The sequence below is a fragment of the Herpailurus yagouaroundi genome, unplaced genomic scaffold, assembly GCF_014898765.1.
Source record: "Herpailurus yagouaroundi ecotype Mexico unplaced genomic scaffold, PumYag 194, whole genome shotgun sequence".
Classification (NCBI taxonomy): Eukaryota; Metazoa; Chordata; class Mammalia; order Carnivora; family Felidae; genus Herpailurus; species Herpailurus yagouaroundi.
In genome coordinates this window covers 9,193,650-9,209,240 of record NW_024412425.1, presented here as the reverse complement: position 1 = coordinate 9,209,240, position 15,591 = coordinate 9,193,650, and the positions used below count along the sequence as shown (strand labels likewise).

Sequence of the window (15,591 nt, the reverse complement as noted above, 5' to 3'; positions counted from 1 at the left end):
AAAGACAGTTATTCCCCATGGAATTGTCCTGGTACCCTTGTTGAAATTTTTGTTGTTTTTTAGTATGGAAGAAATGCATGTGTACATGCTTATGGGCAAAACCCTGCACAGAGTGGGAAATGGTGATGAAGGGGAAGGAGAAGAAAGACTGGAGCAGCAGCCTCCAGAGGGAGAGGGGTGCCCAGAGGAGGGGCTGGCGCAAGTCAAGGGCAAGGAGATGTGTGGGCAATGAACGTTCTCTCCCCAACACTTCCCTTTCTGTAGTGAAACAGGCACCATGTCACACTGCAGAGAAGGCAGAGGGGGAGGGGTGGGAGCTGGGAGAAGAGGTTAGCAGGAGCGGAAGTGGGCCACCTCCCTGAGCTTAGCGATGATGAAGCAAAAGTAAGACCAGTCTGTGTTCAGGTGTTCTTTAGGCAGGTGCGGGGGTAGGGGTTGGGAGGGGTGTGGGAAGAGTGGAGGGATCCAAGGCCTCTGAGGGCTGCCTGTACCAGGGTGGAAGGACAAGTCTGGTTCTTTTTTTTTTTTTTTTTTTTAAGTTTTATTTATTTATTTTGAGAGAGAGTGAGCAGACGGCAGAGGGCAAGAGAGAGAATCCAAAGAGAATCCGAAGCAGTGCAGAGCCTGATGTGGGGCTTGATCCCACACCCATGAGATCATGATCTGAGCCAACATTGAGAATTGCACGCTTAAGTGACTGAGCCACCCAGGTGCCCCTGGACAAGGCTGGTTGTTAGTGGCTGCAGCAAGCAGCCCTCTTGCTGAGGATGGTCAGGTTCATCCAGGGAGAAGGTCTTTAGCCACACACAAGACCAGCTTGTTATCCCAAGATACAGAGAGAAAATGCCCTTGCCCCTAAAGCTAATTAGAGAGGGTGAGGAGGGAGTTACCAGCAAGTCCTCAACCTTCCAGTGCCCCATCTGTCTCAGTGGCCTTGGGCTGCCACAACAAAGTAGCAAAGACTGGGTACTCATCAACAATGGGCTTGTACTTAATGTAAACAATGAACATTTATTGCTCACTGTCCAGAAGCTGGAAGCCCAAGATGACAGTGCCAGTGTGGCTGCATTCTGGTGAGAACTCTTGGCTTGCAGACAGCTGTCTTTCCACTGTGTCTTCACAGAGAGATAGTGAGTGAGGTCTCTGATGTCTCTTCTCATAAGGGCACTAATCCCATCATGGGTGTCCTGGCCATGGTCTCATCTAACCCTGATTACCTCCTAAAGGCCCCACCTCTAAATGCTATCACATTGGGGGTTAGGGCTCCAGCCTATGAATTTGGAGAGCACACAATTCAGCCCACAACACCATCCAACCTGCTCTTGACCTCTAACAAGGACCTCAAACAAGCCCAGATCCTGAACTTCAGAGCAGAGAAGGAACAGAAAGAGGTTCCTGGCCCTTTGCAGGGAGATGTCCATGTCACTGGCAACCCAAGTGGAAAAGAAAAATCTTTCGTCTTTACATTTTCTATTATGTATTTTAGAGAGTTGTGATGCCTGATACAGTAGCCACTGGCCACATGTGGCTTGACATGTGGCTAGTCAGAAAGGAAATGTGCTCTAAGTATAAAAACTATACACCAGGTTTCAAAGACTTAATATTTTAAAGGAAGGAAAATATCTCAATAATCATTTATATCAATTACAAGTTGATAATATTTGGTCTATTTGGTTAAGTTACATTATTAAGTGAATTTCATCTGTTTCTTCTTGCTTTTTAGAAATGTGGCTCACATTTGTGGCTTGTGTTAGATTCTGTTGGCGAGACACTAGAGAGAAGACCCCACATCCAAAATGGTTCCCGGCATGGCTGACCTTCCTGCCAGAGTCCGTGGGTACAAGTCCCACGTGCCTGGGGTGGAGCTCAAGGAGTTCATGTTACAGTGGGGCCATGCCTCTGAGGAGGTAGGGCCCCCGGAGCGCGCTCGTGAAAACTCAGCCTCGAGTCCAGCCCAGGAGGCAGCCCCAGGGAGCTGGGGACCAGGCTGGTCCTTGTGTGGTTTAGGGACAGGTAAAGCACTCACACTTTGTAACACTAGAACGCCTGTGGGCACAAGATGCCCACAACGCAGGGCCTCTTGTCTGCTGCACACTGCTTCTTCTGAACCATGCCCTCACCGCTTTGGAAGCCTGGAAGGTCACGACCAGCACCCGTTAGAATTTGTCTTTTTCTTTATTCCCCCCAAGCATGGAAGGGTGAAACGGCTGTAAGGTAAACAGTGTGTATGGAGAAGTTCTAGCGAATTTCATATACCCATCCCCATTTACTACTTATTAAAATTGGCTATTAGTATTCCATTATATTGCCCACATATGCAGTTTGACTATGTCCCTGTTGCTCAGCACTGGGGCTGGTTCCCTTTTCTCCTGCCGCCATAAACAGCAGTGCTATGAATATCTTTATCCTTTTTCCATTTGAATTATTTTATTGTAATGTTTTCCCTGAAGTGAAATTTGTTGGCTGGAAAGTGTATACAATTTTATGGTTCCTGTGACTTTTTTTCTTCAAATCACTCTCCCAAAAGACTGTATCACCAAGTATTTCCTCCAGCACTCTGTGTGTGTGTGTGTGTGTGTGTGTGTGTGTGTGTGTGTCTTCCTGCAGCCCTGCCAGTTCTGGGTTTGATCACTTGTATTTATTTTTACCAATTAATTGTTATGTAACAGAAGCTATTATCCTGGCATTTGCTTTGCAAATGAGAATGAGTGAAGTCCTTCCCTCAAAACTCATACAAATTAAGTAGCCATCACCTCTGTAGTTTAAAGAAACACTTTTCGGCTCCTTCTGTGTGCCAGCACTTGGGATACCCACAGCTGCCCTGAGGCTACAATCCAGCTGGCCGGCTCGAGCTTCACCTCCTGACCCACAGTTATCAAATAGTCCAAGAAGCCTCCTCCGGTTAATAAAGCCATTTACCTCCTCCCAACAAACTGAAAACGCATCAGTCAGCCCCCTTTCCCTGTGTGGTTTAGATGAATCCTGGCATTTCTTAATTGCCATATGTTGATTGTTCAGGATTGAGACACATTCTGGTTTCTATGCAAAAAGATTGCAGGAGACATGGCTGATGTTCTGTTCATGGCTTATTAAAACCTCAGGAAGACCCTAGCCGCCCTCCCAAGGGGAACTCAATAACAGGCATCCTGGTGGAGCCACGTCCTGGCCCCTCGGGTAACCCAAGAAGGCTGGGAGGGAAACTGACAGAGGATGTGCATACTTGACCACTAGATGGCACCTCTCAATAACTAATGGGGAGAGAATTGCTTCCTTCCAAACCTCCAGCCCCATTCCTGACAGCCTCCCCACCATGCATTGCAACACACCCCAGTCGTGTTTACTTCCAAGCCAGACATCTCAAAAAAATAAATAAATAAAATGAAAAAACAGAAAAATAAAAAAGTTCATTCTAGCTAAAAATACACCATCTGCCTGTGAAAAATCTTGCCCGGCGCTGTCATGTCAACACCCAAAGCAGGTTAATAACCGGCCCAGAACAGATGGTTTCTTTTTATAATTACTGGGTCCCCCCCACCACCAGCAAGGCTTCTTCCTCAGCTGCCTCCTTACCCTGCTGGCAGTCCCCTAGTGTTTCCTGGCCACCCCGCTGCCACCGCCCAGCCAGCTACTGCCCTGCCAGCCACAGGGGGCCAGCCCATTGCCAGCCCTCTGCTCAGGCCGTAGGACCCGGGGGCTTTCAACACCACCTGGGAAGACGGCTATCAGGAGGTCACCCCAGCCCTGTCAACCCCACTATCAAAGAAAAACTAATCAAGCCAAGATGTCAGTAATCACTCAACAAATGAAGTTTAAGACACTTATCATCCTATTTCTGGGTGAGGATACAGTGAGATGTGCACCCCCAAACCCTGTTGTGGGGAAAGCAGATTATTAACACTGACTATCTAGAAAGGATTTTGACAGAATATAACAGCTTTAAAAAATATTGCATACTGGGGTGCCTGGGTGGTTCAGTCTGTTGAGTGTCTGACTTTGGCTCAGGTCATGATATCATGGTCCATGAGTTCAAGCCCCGCATCGGGCTGTGTGCTGAAAGCTCGGAGACTGGAGCCTGCTTTGGATTCTGTGTCTCCCTCTCTCTCTGCCCCTCCCCTGCTAGTACTCTGTCTCCGTCTCTCTGTCTCAAAAATAAATAAAATTTAAAACGTAAAAAAATATATTGCATACTTAAAATTGTTTTTTTGGAGAGAGAGACAGAGAGTGTGGATGAACAAGCAGGGGAGGGGGGGAGAGAGAGAGAGAGAGAGAGAGAGAGAGAGAGAGAGAGAATCCCAAGCAGGCTCCACGCTCCGCGCAGAGCCAGATGCAGAGCTCAGTCCCACAACCCTAGGATCACAACCTGAGCCAAAATCAAGAGTTGGACACTCAACTGCCAGAGCCACTTAGGCGCCCCTATTGCATACTTTTTAATACACTAATTTCACTTTGAGGAATATATCTGAAAGACTATCGTAATGTAAAATATGAAACGAATGTTAACACAAAAATGTTCACTGCAGCAATGGAAACCATACCAGGGATATGGTTAAGTGTGATGGAATGTTATACAGCCATTACATATTTACAAGGAATTTTAAATTATATCACAAATGTTACTTAATGTTAATTGGTAAAAGTGTTCAAAGAGGCCTAAACAGTAAGAACACAAATATGGTGGAAATATGCACAGATAGCATTAAAAGGTTTGCATGAAACACACCAAATTTGTTAAGGGTGATATTCTGAGGGGTGCCTGGGTGGCTCAGTCAGTTGAGTGTCTGAATTTTTTTTTTAATGTTTATTTATTTTTTCAGGAGAGAGAGACAGAGCGTGAGCAGGGGAGGGTCAGAGAGAGAGGGAGACACAGAATCTGAAGCAGCTCCAGGCTCTGAACCATCAGCACAGAGCCCAACACGAGGCTCAAACTCACAGGCTGTGAGATCATGACCTGAGCTGAAGTCGAACGCTTAACTAACTGGCCACCCAGGCGCCCCATGAGCATCTGACTCTTAATTTTAGCTCAGGTCACGATCTCATGGGTTCCTGCGATTGAGCCCCATATCAGGCTCTGTGCTGACACCTCAGAGCCTGCTTGGGATTCTCTCTCTCTCTCTCTCTCTCTCTCTCTCTCTCTCTCTCTCAAAATAAACAAACATTAAAAAACAAAGAGTGATAATCTAGGCAGTAAAACATTATCCTTTTCTGGATTTTTCTAAGCTTTCATCAGCAAACACTAACAAATAAAAGGAAATGAATGGTTTTCAAAGACTGTTTAAAAACAGAGTTAAGGAATACTCTGGGGAGAGGACTGGAACAGGGGTCCCTGCAAGAGGAAGGCTTGCTTTTACATTTGTACTGTCTGACGTCTTCTAAGTTTTGTACCAGGCTGGTGTTACCTATTGAAAAATAAATAAATGAAGATTTTTTCATAGAAGACACAGAAATAAGAATACTAACACCATAGGAGCCGAAAGGAAATCCTGAAGGGAAAGTGCTTTTACTTCCTATGGAAGACAGGACTCAAGGTCTGGTCTGCCCTCTTGGGCCCAAAGTCCAGTATGGGTCACTCCAGGACCCGGCTAGTCAAGGGTGACTTCATTCAGCAAGGCCTGCTCCATCTGACCCATAATTGGTCACCCAACACTTGGGCCAGTGTTTTTCCAAGGAATCAAGGCAGGCAGGCCAGAGGGGCACTTCAGTGGACATCAGTATAGGGCTTCTTACCTAGGACCCCTGTGTCCCCTGGGCCTGGGAGAGTCAGGCCCACCCAACACATAAGTAATGCATGGGTGAGGCTTCCCCCAACTTCCCAATCACCCTCTGTGAGTTAGAAGAACCATCCAAATGGCCCCCTACCTGCACTCCATTAACTCAAACAGCACATCAATGACCAGTGGCTTAATCAGTTCCAGGGGTGTGGCCTGTGCCAGGGCACCTAACTTGTATTAGCTGAGGCCAGCTAAAGAGCACCTTTTCTGTGAGATAAAGGCTCAATCCTTCCTTAATCAGTGTGGGTTCTAATTCACCCTGAAGTTTCCTTTACACCAATGGAAGAGCTGGAACACTGGTTCTCCTTAGCAGGAGGGCCTCCTCCATACCCCCAGGGAGGCCCATGCCGTTTCCCATCAGAGAGAGCCCCAAGTTGCTGTCCTGCCCAGGGCCTGGAGACCTAAGGGGCATTCTGCAGGTGCCAGGGGAGTAGGGGAGGCTCAGGGCAGGGTGCACACATGGCAGCACAGGGAGGCTGAAGCAGGAAACCTGGAAAACTGGGTCTCAGGCACTGGACTTGGGAGGCTTCTGTCATCCTTTAGAGCCACAAATCCAGCATTCCCTTGCACTCCAGGTGTACGACTCTGGGTGTTACAAATGCTTTACACAAAATATGTGAGAAGAGGCCTGTTCAGAAAACATTTATTGCAATTTGATAACACCTAGTCAAGTTACGGTTCCAAAAACAAAGTGAATATAGTATTAAGGGAGAATTTAGGGTGGACGCATTTCCTAGATTCTATCAATTCAGAAAGAGCAACACTTTTTACTGAAAGTACTTAATTTGAAAAGCAAACCTCAAGAACTACCACGACTTTTCAGATGGGGAGAGTAAGCCCCTGGGACAGTGAGAGCCCAGGTATGCCACGTGGGAGAAGGGCTGGGGGCCTTGATGTTGTGGCTTCACTCAACATGCCGACCGCCCCTCCATGGAAGGGACACTTGGAAGTCACTGGCCAGGGAAGGGGCACATGAGGGAAATGTGATTCCCTCATGGGCCAGCTCCCAGGTCCTGAGACCCAGGGCCCCAGGGGAGAAACAGGTCCCGTTAACAGGTGCTTAGGACAGGCGTCCTCTAACAGGTGCTTAGGACAGGACTCCTTCACAGGTGGGGAGGTGGAACACAGGGGCCTTCCGCCACACTGCCTTGTGAGTAACAGTGGACCCGGAAAGCTGTCACTGATGTCGCTCTTCACCAGCCCTCCAGCCACAGGGTGGTCAGTGCATATTAGTGCACACGACCCCAAAACACGACGTCTTCATAAATAATCTCCAGAGCATGATACCGCGCCGCAGTAACCTCTCCAGCAGCTTTCATTCCACACAAGGTAACACACTGATGATGTGGGGCTTTCCCAAACCCCCTGTCCCCTTCTGTGGGTCTGAATCACGTACACGAGACCCCTGTGTCCCAGGAGGAACGACCTAGTCATCGTACTGAACTTCAGCCTGGAGTTCCTTGGTGACATAGTTCACCAGCATCGCCAGCAGCTGCTGCTGCAGGGCCTCACTGCCCATGACCAGCGTGGTCAGCTGCACGGCGTCCATCCACTCCAGGTGCCTGACGATGGCGGTGGCTTGATTAAAGAGTTTTTGCTGCTCAGCGGGTGGCAGCTCCATTAGGATCTGAGGAATTGGCTTAAACTGTCCGCTTGTCATCCATGCACCTAATAGACCCCCGACGGCCCCCCCTAGAAAACAAGGGAAGGCTTAATTAGTTGGGCCGTAATCGTAAATGACGGTCTCAGGTTCTTGCAGAGAGCACGTCCACCACCATGACGAGTAGGCACATTCAGGGAGGGCCAGAATGGGCTCGGCTCTGTGCCCGCTCTACCCCACAGTGCGGGGGGCAGAGGTTTATGTGGTCTTTAGTCCATTTGGGTCTGTATAATTGACACCCAAGCATGCCCTTCCTTAAGCTCTGCACGAAGCGTCTCCCACCTCATAGCTGTGCTAACTACAATCTTTTCCAGGGGCCGAAGGCTCCCATGCTTCCCACAAAAATCTCTCTCATCTGAAAGGAGAGAGCTGTGATCAAGTGCATTTTTTTTTTAATTTTTTTTTTCAACGTTTATTTATTTTTGGGACAGAGAGAGACAGAGCATGAACGGGCGAGGGGCAGAGAGAGAGGGAGACACAGAATCGGAAACAGGCTCCAGGCTCTGAGCCATCAGCCCAGAGCCCGACGCGGGGCTTGAACTCACGGACCGCGAGATCGTGACCTGGCTGAAGTCAGACGCTTAACCGACTGCGCCACCCAGGCGCCCCTCAAGTGCATTTTTAAGGAGAATTATCTCAGTGGTGAGGCAGAGTTTTCTCCATTGAGTGTCTAATATGCTCTTTGCCCCTGAACTTTGGAAATTTCTAGTGAAATCATGTGCTTAAAGGACCCTGGGGACAGATAAGGAGACCTTTACTCTTGAAACAACTATTTTTAATGCAACCCCTCCAGAGTTGTATGATGATAAATATCAGATTTAACTTACTCAACTATTTCTTTTCCAGCGGCCCCAAAAGGGCATAATCAGTGTTTTTAAATGTAAATTTATGATCAAATTTAAGGCACACGATTTGGGGACTTGATGTCCTTATGTCAATGGAAAGTCCTGTCTAATCAAGTGGGATGCAGGTTTGTTACAGAAAGGCACCCTGGGGCAGAGGTCTCAAACCCTAGTGCCTTCAGGGGCCAGGCAGGGGGCTGAGAGGAATGAGGAAGGCTGGGTGAGCCTGTGGGTGACAGGGAGCTGTTTCCCTATCTAAATGGGCCGTGGCCACCCCTTGCCAACCCATTGGTACTGCACAGAATGCTAGATTTGTATCTTCAAAAGGTCCCATGATTTTCAAATATCAATGACCAGGTACTTAAAATATGCAGCCCAGCTAGCTGGACATGACAACTCTCTTCCAACGAGTAGAGCAGAGCATGGAAATGGGAAACGGTAACTTCACAGTGGAGAAACCTGGCAAATACCACCTTAACCAGGTGAGCAAGGTGGGTGTCACCAGGGAGGCCCTGTGGGTGTCATGTGTCCCTGAAATGACACTATGAAATAGACACACCACCTCCTTCCATGGTCCATAACCCCAGGCTAATCACGAGAAAGTCATCAGGCAGACCCAAACAGAGAGGCATTCTACAAATACCTGACCAATATTCCTCAAAGCTACCCAGGCTGTGAAAGACAAGCAAAGTCTGAGAAACCGTCACAGACCAGGGGAGACTAAGGAGACATGAGGATTAAATGCAGTGTGATATCTTGAGCTGGATTTGGGGACAGGAAAAGTTCATTAATGCAAAAACTGCCAAAATCCAAATAAAGTCTGGAGAACAGCTAATAGTCAGGTATCAGTGTTGGCTTCTTAGTTTTGACAAACGTATCATTGTAATACAAGACGTTAACGTTAGGGGAACAGAAACTGGGTGAGGGATATACAGGAATTCTCTGCATGGTCCTGCCAACTTCTCTGTACATCTACTACTGCTCCCAAATAAGAGGTTTATCTGAAAGAATACAGCCCCGGGCCAGGGAGGACCCATATGTAGGCTGGACCCTACACACACGCCGTAAACCTGCACCCTCTCAAGAAGCACACCCTCCCCTGAGACAGAGACCAGGCCAACATCGAGTCCTGGAGCCTCAGCACTGCCCCTGGGCAGGTTCCCCTTCTGCTCCTAAGGCAGGGAAGATTCTGGGGAGGGAAAATCAGTAATTTACAAGTTTTACTGAACTTTTCCCCATGACACCCGTGAAGTGCTTAGAGTCGACAAGAGTTGCACACATCTGCACTAAACCTTTATGAGAACATCAATATTTGATTTAGAGCAGCACTTAATGCAAAAAGTCGCCAGGAATATCGACCAGCAAATTACTAACTCTTTGGAGAAGAGAAAATTCCTTTGTTTTCTGGGTAAAATGATACTCCCGCCCAAGATGCAGGGGCTGCAAGTAGCGAATCCCCCAGGATCTCTTTGCAGACATCCTGTTCTCCACCAGCTTTTACATAATCCGAATAAAATATATGCTCCCACAATGGCATCTGAGAACAGCTATATGATAAACGATCCTATCAAGACCGCCCCTGAGTGCACTAGATGGGGTGGGACAAAGATACAGAATGTCGCTGAGGAAAGAGGCAATGGCCTGCTCTCCGCCCTCACTGGCTGCTTCTTGGATGGTGAGAAGCTGAAGTCAGGACTCACTAATTCACAGTTTGGAAAGGGAAATGTACATGTGGAAGGTCTGGAGCCACCCACATGCTGATTTACTCCCCAGTGTGATCTCAGCTTCATGAAATGTCCTCGGATATGCCCATCCTGCTATAGAAAGGCAGAACAGAGCAGGAAGCCATGCTGGGGAGCTGGGAAACAGAAGCCAACCTGGCAGACACACAGTCACCTCTCCAGCCTATACTCGTGTACAGACAGGATTTCCACCAGACTCTGAGCTCTCCAATGTCCCCAGCACAGCCTCCCCAGCACAAGGCAGGCATTCAGTTAAGTATTCACTGAGCCCAATGCAGCAGACCATGTCTTTAGCCAATGCCCCTATGTTTCAGGGTCCATCTGAGGCACCTCAAGGGAGGCATAATCCAGCCCCTCCTCAAGTCAGGCCCACACAGCAGCCAGCTCACTAATGCCACCCTAGCCCACGGTTCAGGCCACACAGGAATTCTTCCTTCCTATTCCTAAGCCAAAGGAAGCAACCTCATCCTATCTCCAAGGAATGATGGGAAAATCAGCCAAACCTCCATTCATTGCCAGAAACTGGCTCTCAAATAGAAGCAGGTGGCAAAAGAAAGGGGCAGGGATGGCCACTCTAGCATAGTTTATTGCTGTTTCTGCATTAGATTGTTTGCTTTCAGAATGGGGCAGTCTCTCTGAATGGGCTTATGTAAAATGGCCAGACAGCATGTGCTCCTAGCAGGTGCTCAGCAAATCCCAGCCTCCTCCCTGGTTCCCTTCTGCAGTGATATGCAATGGTGACGGGGTTAGGAGACTATCCAAGGGACCCAGGACACCCCGATATCCTCGTACTCTAGGACACACCCCTGCGGGGAGAGGCATCCCCCAGGTCTGCATGACACATGCCATTTCCAAGAACACCCTGCACTTCTGACACATTCACACTCAGAAGCTGAGTTTTCAATAGGATACATTAGGTACACAGAGATCATTTCACAGAAGCAACTTGACTGAACATCTCACACAGGACAGAGACCTTTATGAGGTCTCCGTGGTCTCAAAGGCCTTTTTCACAACACCCACCAGGCTGGCTGCCCCTGCAAGGGATTCACGCTTACCAACAGCTAGCCCAGGTGGGCCTCCAACCAGGCCCCCGACGAAGGCCACGGCCCCTGTGACCAGGGCGCCCCTCCCAGAGTGCTTGACGGCCGCCTTCATTTTTCTCTCCTCGGAAATGGAGCAGAGCAGCTTCATGATGTCTCCTACCACGACGGGCATCTCGGCAAGCCTCAAAGGAAGCATTTCAGAGGGAGACTTTCAATGGGTATCAGTGTATTTCCACCCAAATGTTACTCTCCCTAGAGTTTTGAGGAAGAGTCCTCATTTTTCAGTAGAGAACAGTAGCTCCACCATACGCACGACCGACAGCACTCCGTCACGTGAAAAGTTGTCACAGACAAAGCAGGGTAGCATTTAGTTCACAAGCAAACAGAATCAGCAGAATGGGTGAAAGGTCTTCTTTTCTCTCTGCTTAACTTCTGACTTAGGACAGATTAAGGAGCAACCCCAACTGCAGGCTCTACCGGTTCACCACAAGTGAGGCAAGACTGACCTCTCTTGCATCAGCGACCGTCCTGCTGGCTCAGGCATCCCCAGTGTGCAAAGCCTGGCAGGGTGCAGAAAGTCCTGGCCTCAAGTCCTCTTTTGTGTGACAGTGCAACTGAGCTCATGCCAAGCCAGTAAAGGGGAAAGTGTTGGGCTGTGAGACCACACCGGCCTTGTGCCCGCACTTGCCCGCTGCATGACCCTGAGCAGACCGTCACATTCCTCACCTGTAATATGGAGACAAACCACCTACAAGCTGGATTCTTGAAAGGTATAAGTAGAATGGATGCAAAGTGGCCAGTGTGAGTCTGGAATACTGCAGGCCCTCAGACATGATGGCTCTAAATGGACATTCTGGGGGTGCCTGGGTGGCTCAGTTGGTTAAGCATCTGACTTGGGCTCAGGTCATGATATCATGGTTTGTGAGTTCGAGCCCTGCATCGGGCTCTGTGCTGACCGCTTGCTCAGAGCCTGGAGCCTGCTTCCCATTCTGTGTCTCCCTCTCTCTCTGCCCCTCCCTCACTTGTGCTGTGCCCCCCGCCTTAAAAATAAATAAAATGTAAAAAATAAATAAACAAATGGACATTCTGTTACTGACATACACCACTCCTAAACCCAATCCGGTTCTGCATGTGGGGTATCAAAGACAGAGACAGGATGACATGGTAATATGAAACAATCGGAGAATAAAATAAACCAAAGAATTCCAGGGGGTTGCATATGTTTGAACAGAGACAGATGGGCCTTTGGAACAATGACCTTAGAAAACTTCTCTGAGGTCAGGAAATTGTTTGCCATACTGGGGGAAACTGGCAGGCAGGCAGGGCAAGGGCAGGGTGGGCTCTGACCCAGGGTGGGCGTGAATGGAGAGCCACTACACTGATGGGCCACCTGCCTGGGCTGGGGGCTAAAATCAAAGCGGCCCGAGCTGGTGCTTCTCCTTCCTGCTTCAGCTGTACGCAAGACTCAGTGGACACTTCCTTTCCATCACTCCCGTTTTCACTCAGGCTGACACATTTGCTAAAGGAATGTTGCTAAAGGAACTTGCAAAGTTTGGGGCAGACCCTGTTGCTCAATATCTTTTGGTTACATCTTCTTTTTGGCCCAAGGATAATCCAGAACCAGCCTCTAGTGTAAAATTACCCTCCCGACCCTGGGAGAGCAATTTGAGCCCTTAGAACGAAGTCCGTGGGCCTGCTGGATCACCACAGTCAGGTTTCAGAACGTCTGTGCAGTCCCCAGAGAGGTAAGAAGTCTCCTGTGCTCTGGTCCCTGCAATATTCTTGAGATCAGTGATTCTCCTCAGTGCACGGGAACCACTGACGACCTTGCTAAGTACAGCCAGCAGGAGTGGGCTGAGATTGTGCATTTCGAACAGGCCTCCAGCTGGCCTTCTAACACCACTTTGGACAGCAAGACCCTAAGAGAGCGTGACCCGGGACATGTGACATCTCTTACTTAGTCCTCAAGTTCAGAAACTGCAAACAAGCATCCCCCGAATGGGTCTGTTTGACCAAGTGGGGTATAGAGGCAATGAGGGGCAGGCCCTGAAGGGCCGCCCGAGGGACTGGAGGAGAAGTCAGGATGCCCGTTCCTGCTTTGGCTGCATGTGTCCTGGACCCATCAAGGCACCTCCCAGCTTCCAGGCACCTTTGCTCACTACTGGCAGCCTCTCAGAGTACATGCTGCCCTCTCCTCCCTGGAAGGCAGCCCACTTGAGGGTCAAGACTTGTCCACTCACAACAAGTGTCACAAGAGTAAAATAGCATCACAAGAGCTAAGGGACTGCACACAGCAGAAGTCACTAAAACATGAGGGGATGGAGGGCGGGACTCGATTCACCCAGTAGCCATGGTCCTGTGAAGCTATGAAAACAAAATGAGTTTTATTTCAAATGCTCATTTATTTCAAATATTGATAACCAAAGGCATTTAATTTCATGGTCAAGCCTTTCAAAAAGCTAAAAACCCTCCTGTAGAACGTCTAATCATTGTATACTTTATATCTGGTTTATATCTAGCTTTTTATCAGTCAATTATGCTGGGGAAAGGGAGACAAAGCTCCCGTCCTAGGAAAGCCCCTCTGGAAGCTGCAGTGAGCTTCCCATTTCCGGGCACATGAAGACCCCAAGGGTGGTCTGCAAGGCTGGCCTCCTGGCCAGTGCACTCTGCCCAGACACCACTCCTAAAACAGGTTTTCTGCAGCATTATGATCTGCACTCTCGAAACCGTTTCTGCACAGCAAGAAAATGCATGTAAATGAGGCAGGAAACAGCCACATCACGCTCTATTGTCCATCAAAAAAACCCTAGCTTCCGACCTGCTCTGATTGACTTTATGTAAACCCACAGGGGCTCATAAGGCATCATTGTGCAAGTGCTGTTCTCAACCTCCACTTTGCCCAGGCAGACCAGCACAAGGCACAGGCCCAGGGCTCTGCAGAACTGGAGGACCAGCAGGTGTCACGGTGTGTGGGAGGGCAGGGGAAGAAGTGGCCCAACTCTGGCTGGGCTCAATAGCTCTACACCACAGAAAGCAGTGGCACTGTGGCTGCCTCAATCCAAGAGAAAGCTGGCTTAATTTCCTTGCAGGAATCATTTTAGAAGCTAGAGCATCAATAGACTCTTGTGGAAGAAAGGTTTGTAACCCCATCTCCTGAGTCCTTGCTAAAAAGCTCAGCCTCCTGACTTCTCCAGGCTTGCCAGATTGAGGGAGGAAGCAGTCCTGCTCCTTCTCCCACTCCAAGCTTGCCTTTGTCTATAAGCAACAGGGAAGTGAGGAAGGAGGAAGGAGGGAGGAGGGAGGAGGGAGGAAGAGTACTCCGATGGGGACAGACCTCAGAGGGTGGGAATGGGGCCTCCCCTCCCATATCACACCTATTTCAGAATCAGATTTGTCCACAAAACAGGTTCTGGTCACAGAAAGCCCATCTGCCAGCCACAGGGAAGGCAAATGCCAACTTGCAGCCCTGGTTTTCTCCACGCACCAGGCTGGTCTGCTGATTACAGCAAGGTTCTGGGAAAGAGGGAGATGAGCCCATCCCTGAGACTGCAGCGCGGCTTTTTGAGACGGACCAGATTGTGAGACAGGAGAGAGAGGAGGGCTTCAGCGCTAACACAGACCTCCATGCACCCTGTTTAAAAAACAAAAAACAAAAAATTAGAAAAGCAAGCCCCTAAGGACTCAAACAGAGATCTTGCTCACCTGCAATCTTCAGTACTTTCTACTCGTCTGTTGGAAGTCATCAACTTCCACTGTATGCACTGGCTCCTGTAAACCTGGTCTTCCTACCTCTGTATGCCCTGGGGCCAGGGTTACTCCTGGATCCCACCAGCATTGTCAGATTAGCTAATAGACTTTTTTTTTTTAATTTTTTTTTTAACGTTTATTTATTTTTGAGACAGAGAGAGATAGAGCATGAATGGCGGAGGGTCAGAGAGAGGGAGACACAGAATCCGAAACAGGCTCCAGGCTCTGAGCTGTCAGCACAGAGCCTGACGTGGGGCTTGAACCCACGAACCGCGAGATCATGACCTGAGCCGAAGTCGGCCGCTTAACCGACTGAGCCACCCAGGCACCCCGCCCATAGACTTTTTAAAAACTCAGCTGGTTGCCAGTTTTAAGAGATCTGATTTCACATACATCTGATTTCAGATTTCTCGTAAAAAATCGAAAGAGCAGGGTGCCTGGGTGGCTCGGTGGGCAAGCGTCCAGCTCTTGACTTCGGCTCGGGTCATGATCTGGCGGTTCCTGAGTTCCAGCCCCCAATGGGGCTTCACACTGTCAGTGCGGAGCCTGCTTGGGATTCTCTGACGCGCCCTTTCCCTCTTCCCCTCTACTGCTCATGCTCTTTCTCTCTCAAAATAAATAAATAAACTTAAAAAAAAAAGAAAAAGAAAAACAAACATCAAAAGAGCAAGCCGCCCTGGCCTATCTTCTTGTACCACGGAGGTCAGAGCAAAGCAGGTACTGCCTTCTCTCTGTCACAGGCCCGGGCAGAGTGACCTTACCTACCTACCTACCTGGCCCATGAAC

General features: G+C 49.0%; 2 protein-coding genes across 5 annotated transcripts in view; one reads left to right on the top strand and one right to left on the bottom strand.

Annotated features, from left to right (window-relative positions):
- Nucleotides 1–3,829, top strand: part of PLEKHF1 (pleckstrin homology and FYVE domain containing 1) — a 37,195-nt gene extending 33,366 nt beyond the window's left edge. Inside the window, exon 3 of the transcript XR_005781571.1 lies at nt 1,724–3,829. The gene's annotated coding sequence lies outside the window, so the exon portion shown is untranslated. The remainder of the gene's footprint in view (nt 1–1,723) is intronic.
- A 2,565-nt stretch (nt 3,830–6,394) lies between these two features.
- CUNH19orf12 (chromosome unknown C19orf12 homolog) lies at nt 6,395–14,741 on the bottom strand. 4 transcript variants are annotated; one of them, XM_040445590.1, is made up of 3 exons: nt 14,433–14,741; nt 11,071–11,240; nt 6,395–7,460 (listed from the first exon to the last, which is right to left on the bottom strand). In XM_040445590.1, exons 2-3 carry the CDS (start codon nt 11,228–11,230, stop codon nt 7,195–7,197), a joined length of 426 nt encoding a protein of 141 aa, XP_040301524.1. In that variant the 5' UTR covers nt 11,231–11,240; nt 14,433–14,741; the 3' UTR covers nt 6,395–7,194. The 4 variants fall into 4 exon arrangements, with proteins under 4 accessions (XP_040301524.1, XP_040301525.1, XP_040301526.1 ...); XM_040445591.1 differs by having other exon boundaries at nt 14,543–14,741; XM_040445592.1 differs by having other exon boundaries at nt 14,679–14,685.
- Nucleotides 14,742–15,591: the final 850 nt, after the last annotated feature.

Bases quoted from the DNA above. Each gene is read 5' to 3' on its own strand.
- CUNH19orf12 (XM_040445589.1), bottom strand. From the start codon at position 11,254: ATGCTTCCTTTGAGGCTTGCCGAGATGCCCGTCGTGGTAGGAGACATC. The intron at 7,461-11,070 runs GTAAGCGTGAAT...CTTGTTTTCTAG, and splicing joins CCCACCTGGGCTAGCTGTTG to GGGGGGCCGTCGGGGGTCTA.